The sequence below is a fragment of the Grus americana genome, chromosome 15, assembly GCF_028858705.1.
Source record: "Grus americana isolate bGruAme1 chromosome 15, bGruAme1.mat, whole genome shotgun sequence".
Classification (NCBI taxonomy): Eukaryota; Metazoa; Chordata; class Aves; order Gruiformes; family Gruidae; genus Grus; species Grus americana.
In genome coordinates this window covers 15,415,516-15,424,670 of record NC_072866.1, presented here as the reverse complement: position 1 = coordinate 15,424,670, position 9,155 = coordinate 15,415,516, and the positions used below count along the sequence as shown (strand labels likewise).

General features: G+C 44.1%; 1 protein-coding gene across 1 annotated transcript in view; it reads left to right on the top strand.

The window, feature by feature from the left end:
- The first annotated feature begins 7,220 nt into the window (after window positions 1-7,220).
- LMTK2 (lemur tyrosine kinase 2) overlaps window positions 7,221-9,155 on the top strand; it is a 42,460-nt gene continuing 40,525 nt past the window's right edge. The window contains exon 1 of the mRNA XM_054842817.1: window positions 7,221-7,552. Within this exon, the coding sequence (XP_054698792.1) occupies window positions 7,396-7,552 (157 nt within the window). The 5' untranslated portion in view covers window positions 7,221-7,395. The remainder of the gene's footprint in view (window positions 7,553-9,155) is intronic.

The window sequence follows — 9,155 nt, the reverse complement described above, 5'->3', positions numbered from 1 at the left end:
CCGTTTAGTCAAAGCTTTGAAAAGTAGCAAAGAGGTGAGTGTTTTGAAAAATCTCTTTTGTGCTCGGGTAGCCACTGCTCATACAAGATGGAATGATTCCTGGGATTTTCCTAGAGTTCATCAGTAAAAATATGAGACATATTTCGGCATACTGGCACACATAAGTAATATAAGCAGCCCTACTCCCTTGCAGGATATGGCCAAAATGATATAATGCAGAATTAAAGGACATGCAATACTCCTATGATGCTGTAACAAGGGGGGGAAAAGAATATCCCACACGGTGAGTTGAGCTCATTAAGTTGTTAGTATTGGAGATGAAAAAACAGTTGCAGTAAGTGTGACCCGTGCTTAACTTTTCACTAGCTTTTTATCTGTCTGTATTTTATAATCCTACCAGCAAAGCATCTTCACCTGTAAGACTCCAAACTTTTCAATAATTTTGTAAGCCTGTTTCTGATGGATTCGTTTTATTAAAAAAATGAGGAAGGGATTGTGGAAGATAGGAGGTCTTTGATTCTTGGATGATCTTTAGGCTTTCAGACTGCAAGGATAAGGAATAAGCTACACATTTCAGGTCTGTTTGGTTTTTGTAAGTAACCAGTTAAAATTAATAAGTAAACTTTTAAAACAGGACACTGTCCTTAAAAGTGCCAAGGTTTTTTAAAATGTGTCTGCAATTTGTTTCTAGTGTGGTGTTCCTTGTCTGTGGTGTAAGCTTTGCTCACTGGTTTTCATGGCTTTCTCTGTAACAAATTTTCACTACGGTATTTTATACCTCTTTCTGTTCTGATTACCAAATAGCACAGAAATTTATGTCCAGTTACTACCTTCGATAAATGGTTCTTCTTCTGAATTTCGCCTTTTGAACCTGTAACTATTAAAAATAAATGAAAGTATAAAAAAATTATGTTTTCCAGTGCACATGTGCTGGATATGTTGGTTTGTGCGCCTTGCTCAATTGGCAAGATTCTTCCAGATCCTGGTTAATTTGTCTTGATTCACTTCAATTCTTCTCTGCCAATTGGTCATGTTGAAATTTCAGTGCTCTGGAAGGCAACGTTCACTAATACAAGAAGAATAAGTAAGATTACAAAGCATCAGCATTGCAGTACAAGGTAGATCCTCCCTTCCCTTACAGTGCTTCAATGAACTGCACCTTCCTCTAAATCTTGAATCCTTGTGTTTTTCTTCCCAGCGTGCACTTTAGCTGAAAGCATCAAGAACACCAGTTGTCTGTATGTTAGCAGCTCACTTACTCTGTTTTATTTATCCCTCTCTGGATCTGGCCTCTAGATCCGAGTGCTTCTTTTAAAAATTCCTTTTTGGTATTCCAAATTATTTCCAAATTGGGACGAGCTCTCCCCCCTGTACAGGACCCCCTGTGGTCCTTAGCCTGATGTCTTTGCTTATGCTTTTACTAAAACTAAGTGTGGAAGCCAATGAGAGACTGTTGAAAGGGAATGCAAGTGGTCTAAGATAATTTTTGGTTTAACTTTGGAGCAGTTTCTTAAGATCAGGCTATTAAAGATATGTAAAATGAGAGGTGAGTGCCTACATATGTAAAAAATTGTCCTTTAATCTTCCCTGAACTTCAGCTTGCTCAGTGTTAATGACAACTTGTACTTGTATGAGGGTTTTTCTAATTATTTTTTTATAAAGTTAGGTATAAAGTGGTATGGAAATGGAAAGGATTACATTAATAGGCAGGTTGATCAAGAATACCTTGTTTGATAGGACTCAAAACACAGCTCTGAATAACTCAATTTTTCTCTTTCAACAGGTGACACATTCAAGTGGTGATGTATAATATTTCTTAAAATTTAGTATTAGAATTACTTATTTAGAGAGACATGCAAATCATATTATATATTCTGCTCAAACGTTTGCCTTCCTTTATTGAAAGGATTTGTGATGAAGAGATTCCTGCAGATCTAGAGGTCCAGAAACAGGTAGTGCTCTTTTGGGAAGCTTGCGTGAACAGCATTCACACCAGCAAGACACTTATTTAAACCTGGCTAATTACAGGACCATTCACTGCAGCCTGTAGACTGTTTATTTTCAAAAAGGCATTATTTCTGTAACTTGTAGGTAGTTTTACTAAGCCCTTGCGCTTAGGCTGAAATGATGCTCAACTATTCCCTTGCAGGAGTGCTGTTCTTGTCATGTTACACCTACAGTGTAAAAACACATGAAGCCTTAAGCACTAACACTTGCTTATTTGAGTACTCTCAGGATGAGTTTTTGAGAGTTGCTGAGCAGCTTCCACTATTGCCTTAATGCAAATATTGCATGAGGAAGGGCTGAATTGAAACCTTATCGTTTGATCTGTTGCATCTTACTTGGTCTATTTGTGAGAATATTCTTTCTGGTTTGCCTTTTTTTTTTTCCCTTGACACACATATAATGTATATTTAGACCGGTACTGCATTAGACATTCATTTGGTTAAATAGTTTCTCACTATAATCAGTACTGCTTTGCTACATCTGGAGCAAAATTTAATAGAGAACACAGTTTAGCATTTGCTAAAAATAAATAGGAGAGGATGGCAAGGAATTTCTAATGTAGCTATGAAAGTTCTACAACAGCTTCTTTACACAGAAGTTGTCATTTTGCATTTGCTTTTGTGTTAATGGAAATGACTTAGTTAAATCTCCTATACTTTTGGAGAGAACAGACACACATAATGTTTCTCTTGAAATTTTGGTGAAAGGTTCTATAGGAAGCTTTAAGATACAGATCTGTCGCCGCAGATGTGTCTTCTGTGCAGCATTAGACAGTTGTCAGTGATGTAAAAACGAGGTTCAAAATTGGCATGAATTGGCATTTTGGCTGGCAACATCATCGGAGAATAATATGTGGGGAGAGAAATTTGGGCACTCGTGACTGTATTTCTTCTAAGTCAGGATAGAATCCTGTTGAGAAGAAATTTATACTGATTTTGGTACTTCTTATGCCTTTTTGAGGGAGCACTTAAATGCTTTTTCACAAACATTCATTCTTTTGATTAACTCCATCGATTCCACAGGATAGTTCAGTGGACAGTGAAAATGAATTTGATTTAATAAAGTAAATAAAGTAAAATTAAATTAATTGAATAAGATACATTTACAATGATGATCCATCTTCATATTTTAATGTTAAAACCTCTTCAAAGTACAGCCGTTTGAAGCCAAAGTAGGTAGCACCTTTCCAGATCAGGCCCATCACAATACAGTAGGTATTCCTGAGTCAACAGAAATGAAATTTGTATGGAATTTTCCAGGGCATTAGTGGCAGATGCAAATCCAAATATAAAATATTTCCCAAGAAGAATGTAATTCCTTAATGGCTTTACAAGGAATGGATTAACAAGAGCTGCTGGATCTTTATTTAACACATTTTAAAATTAATACAAACTGAATTTTCTACCAGTGATTCAAAATATGCCCTGCCATATTTTTCAGAGGTTTGTTTCTCCATGTGCAAGCTTAAGCATTTGTGGGAAGAAATCAGGGAGTTCTGTTCTGAGCCCATTTTAGAGTGACAGATAGATACTAAGGGGAAAACATTTGTCTCAAATAAGCAAATGTCCTTCACTGATTGTTTTGAACCCAGCTTTCTTTAGCCATTTTTCCTTGAGAGCTATGTAAAATCATTTTGGATGCTGTAGTATTGAAACTGAGAAAGATGCCTCTGGTTATGTAAAAACACTATTAGGTCACTTATGACTGAAAGTGGAGGTTAAAATCAGTGATATTTATTTTGTCTCTATCAGATGCAGAAGCAAATCACTTTGTTAAATATAAGAAGACCACACTGATAGGGAAAGAAAAGGTTACATATATGTGAAAGGATGAGAGATTTTTCTTTCGGGGGGAAGGAGAGCAGGGTGTGCGTCTCAATGTTCATATATACAGAAACTAATCTTTATGCTTAAAACAGTGACCTGGAATAAGGACCTTCGTTCTGTAATCAGCTCTGGTCCTGATGCTCAGCGATACTCTGTTTTGTAGTAAGCAAATTGTCAATCTTTTGGGGCTTTATTCACACTTACATTGAGGACCTTTAACACCCCTCTGGCAATTTGCTCAGTCTGCTAGACAATATTCCTTCCGCACCAATAATGTTATCAAAAATATTGAAGAAAACCAACTGAAAATAAAACCATCAACATCCTTTAGTTGATCCAATTATCTGTCTCTAAAAAAAGGTTTTAACACTTCCCACACATAACAGCAGCTTCAGTAATTTGGCAATGATAACAGCGCATAATCAAGAAACATGAGGCTGTGATATGTGGTAATACATCCCATTTTGTGTACAGGAGGAGTTTTGTTTAAGTAAATATATTTTCTTTTAAAGTACCTTTTGGATTACTTGCTATTAGGTTGCTCATCCTATTAGTCTCATCTAGTCATTACAAATGTTTAACTGCAGAAATGGTAAATGGGTGAATCGTCACATTCCTGATGATGGCAGATTAGGCTTTGCCTCTTTGGTTTTTTGTGATGTTCGCAGTGTATGTGAAGATAGGGAGTAACTGTGACTAACACGTGGAACAAAGGATCGGAAGGTTTGGTTATTTAGCTTCCACCAGTGACTAATTCCCAGCTAACCATAAGTGTACCATCATTACAGAATAGTGCTCTGACAAGTCCTTTTAATGATATGCTGCCATAACTTCCCAGGTGATATTGCAACATGATGTTTTATCAGAAAATTACATCACGGCCTAGCATTCAATGATGATAGGGTGGCCTGGGAAAGAAAGCAGTCTGCTGTGTTTAAAATACAATGAATTGTTTTCACTATTGAAACGAGAACACCCTGGCATTGTAAACCTGCTGATAGGCTACAAATGAAGTTTTAAACTTTATGTCTGTAGCTGCTATAAACCTCAAAATTATTTACGGATGTGTTACGTGTTGCATATTATGTATCACTGATTTTAAAGGGAAAGGACCGCATTTTGCCTTCCCGGTCCATAAAATCTACAGCCAGACAGACAAGGAATACTTGATTGGCTTATACTGCTTTTAAAAAATAATTCACAATAAGCAGCATAATGCATTAATAATAGTTTACTAAAACAACAAAAGAGGAGATTGTCTTCCATATGACTATTCAAGTAAAATATTTCCCTTGGAATCATAGAATGGCTTGGGTTGGAAGGGACCTTAAAGATCATCTAGTTCCAACCCCCTGCTGCGGGCAGGGACACCCTCCACCAGACCACGTTGCCCAAAGCCTCATCCAACCTGGTCTTAAACACTTCCAGGGATGGGGCATCCACAACCTCTCTGGGCAACCTGTTCCAGTGCCTCACCACTCTACCAGTAAAGAATTTCTTTCTAACATCTAATCTAAATCAACCCTCCTTCAGCTTGAACCCATTCCCCCTTGTCCTGTCACTACACTCCCTGATAACCAGTCCCTCTCCATCTTTCCTGTAGGCCCCTTCAGGTACTGGTAAGCCGCAATTAGATCTCCCCGGAGCCTGCTTTTCTCCAGGCTGAACAACCCCAACTCTCTCAGCCTGTCCTCATAGCAGAGGTGCTCCATCCCTCCGATCAGCTTCGTGGCCTCCTCTGGACTCGCTCCAACAGCTCCATGTCTCTCCTGTACTGGGGCCCCCAGAGCTGGACGCAGTACTGCAGGTGGGGTCTCACGAGAGCGGAGTACAGGGGCAGGATCACCTCCCTCGACCTGCTGGTCATGCCTCTTTTGATGCAGCCCAGGAAGAAAAAATAATTAGAACATTTAAAAAAATATGGGTCATTTGGTAGTACAATTAGCGTCTTCAAGCCAGAGAGAGGATATCTGAGGGTAGGCACAGACTTGGTAGGAGGAAAGTAGTTTGATTTTAAGTACATCTCTGTGGTAGGAGAAAAATTACCCTAGAAAAAATTCTTAGCGACAGAGAGGGATTTAGGTTTATGTTGTGTCTTCCTGGACATCATGTTCCAAGTACTACTTTGAGCACAAAACTTTCCCTTCATGAAGTCCCAGGGGTGCACTCATTGTATATGTCTTAGGACAATCTGTGCTCCCAAAGTCATTATATAATCTTGACATAATTAGCCTTTTTGCTAAATTATTTGGAAAATGGAAATCTAGTTTCTGAGCTGTATGGTATTTCCCTATTTCCTCACTATATAGAGCCCGATTCCTTAGGATGAATACTTCCATTTGTGCTACTTAAAACCATCACCTCATTTTCACATACTCTGAGTTCAGCAGAATGACAACCCTAAACCAGAATAATCATTATTTCTGAATCTGCTTGTGTCATTAATTTAACGAGGTCATTTCCAGGCTTGGGAACGTGCAGGCTGCAGAGGGTGGTTCATGCCCATCTCCGCGTCGAATCCGCGACCCATGGCGCTCCTGCTCTGCAGAGCAGCCCAACAACCCGTGCACACAGTCCGGGGGTGTACGGAGCACGGAGGAGCCGTGTGCCTGCTCCCGCTTCCACACGCGTGCAGGGACTCCTCCGGGGAAGCTGCGCCGGAGGGCTCCGGAGGGACCAGGCTCTGCCTTTGACCGTCTCCCTCGAGTTTCCTCGCTCGGGCTCACGCACAGAGCCCAGCTGCGGGTGCACAGAGCGCGCAGCGGAACACGGATCGCTCTGCGGAGAGCTCGGCCGCGACCCCGCGCCGGCTCAGTCCCCGGGGAAGGCCCCCGGGCCAGGCTGGCCCGGACGAGCAGGACTCTCCCGGTCTCGGAGACACGAGGGCCCAGGTTTGGGCCAGTGCTCCCGGGCGCGGAGGATCCCCGCGGAGGGGAAGGGCCCGCCGCGGCTTGCCCAGGCTGGGGGTCGGGGGCGCGGAAGGCGCCGCCTCAGCGCGGGCACTGCGATAGCACCGCGTCCCCAGGCGGTGCCGGTCCCACTCCTCCCACGTGACCTGCGCATGGGCTCAGCCAACCCCCTCCTCCTGCTCCCGCCCTCGGGAACCGCGCCGCCAGCCGGTTGGTAGAGAGCGCCTTCAATCCGGGGGAAACTCCGCCCTCCTCCTGTCGACCAGAGTGCGGCGTGATTGGCAAACGTCCGTCGTTCTCGCGCCGCAGCCTTCGCTCCCCCTAGCTCGCCTTGTGCAGAGCGACTGGCTGATCTGGCTGTCAATCACGGATTAGCCCCGTCCCGGTTAGTGATCCCGCCCCCAGAGCGTGAGACGCGGGTTGATTGGCGCACTGGGCTATCAATCAGCAGCGCGCCCCACCCCCTCCCGGTCAGGTAGCCCGGAAGATGGCGGCGGTGGCGGCGGCGTCCGCAGGGGTTGGTGGGGTTCTCTGAGGGGAGCGGAGCTGCGGGGTCCGATGACGTGGGCAGCCGCGCCGCGGAGGCTCGCCGGAGACGCTGAGAACCTTGAGCCCCTCGTTCAGCGCCGAGACTCGGGTCGGGAGCGGAGGACATGAAGAAGCGCGGGGGGCTCGACGGGGGTGCCGAGCGGCGAGGGGGCGGCCCGCTGCCCTTCGGAGCCCGGCGCCCGCTCGGGCTTGTCTTCGTCCTCCTGCTGTCGCTTCTCTTGGGGAGCGGCGGGGCGGCTCCGCTTCCGCGAGCAGGTGCAGGTGAGGCGCGGGGAGGCGGCGGAGCGAAGCGGGGTTGGGGGAGCGGCTCCGCGGTGGGGCCTGCGAGGGGAAGCCTGCGAGCGGGGCAGCGGCGAGGGCCTCGGTTGGGGCCCGGAGCTCTGCGGAGGGGGAGCGAGGGGACTGCGGGTTTCTAAGCCCCCGTCCCTCCCCCGTGCTGCGGGCAGGGCTCCGCGCCGCGCTCGGCGCTCTCCCCTCGCCGAAGCGTCGGGAAGGGCACGGCGGGTGCATGGGGCTCCTCGACACGGTGGGCTGCGGCTCCCAGCCGGTAGGTCACGTCTGTGCTTGTGGCACCCAGCGATATCCCGCTGTAGGTATCTCGGGCTCTTTCGACTGAAGTACCTGCTCGTTCTTTCCCTGTGTTTACCCACATACGTTCTTTCTGTAGTGGCTACCGTCCTAGCCCATACAGACCTCAGCGTGATTTTTCTTTTTCTTATTGTAACTGTGAATCACCGGGACTACCGTTCCTGGGTGGAGGCTCTTCAGGGCAGACGGCGCTTCCCTCCTTTCCGGTCAGATTAGTCGGATTCCCCCCCAGCCCCCCCCCGGCCCAGTCTCTCTAAATAGTCATGTAGTTCACATTTATTTGTCTCTTAGGTTAGGTAACACTAACTTATTCAGTTTTCTTGCCTATTTTCCTGTTTGTCTTAAAAGTACAAACTAAAAAATATGTTCCCTCAATTGTATGAATTACTGATCAGAGGCTTATTAGTACTGATAGGTAACAACGATCTCTTTGATTCAGGTTTTTTTCTTTGGTATAACATTGGATCGAGACTGAATTTTATTAAGTTTGGTTTAAATGTGTACCAAGATTCATTTCTAGCCATGAAGAGTTGAACAGCTGAAATAGACAATATGCTCAGAGAGGAGGAGCAGTGGGGAGGGAGAGATCTGAAGCACAGAGATTTGGTAATTTGGCTGCTGTTACATGGAAAGTATCAAAACTGGGAGTGGAACCCATACTTCCTTTATTTTTGGACCTATGCCTCTTTCCCAGTTTTTTTTCTTCCCAAGAACATTTCTGAATTGTTTATAAGTTACTCCCTCCATCAGCCCTCTGTGAGGTCTTTCTTATGGTCTATAGAAGTAAACTTCTGAAAAAGAGAAAACTGTCAGTCAAATCAGTATTTCCTTTGAGAACAGGAAATGATAGTTTTCTTATTTATGAAATACTTGAAATTTGTCCAAATAATATTAACTTGTCATCAAGCCGTAAGGTAAGACAGCAGAATCAGTTCTGTGTAGACGTCTTTTCTGTGTCTTGCTTTTCCTGAAATGTGGTTAATTTTTCTATTTAAAGGTAGATGTCAGAGTGTCTGCATCCAGTGTTCTCACTTTTTTTTTTTTAAATAAAATTTCTCTTTGCTGTCAGGACTATGCTATGTACCTTACAAAGCTGGGAGATCAAAACATAACTTCCATGACACTGGTAAAAAGCTTAATTCTCAGATTGAAAAGATGATTGGACAAAATGCAGGAGATGGTATTAAAGTGGTTTTGGTGGGGTTTTTTTAACTTTGTTTTTTTTTTTTTTAAAGGCTGAATCAGATATGTTAAGTGCAGTACTACTAAGAGAAGG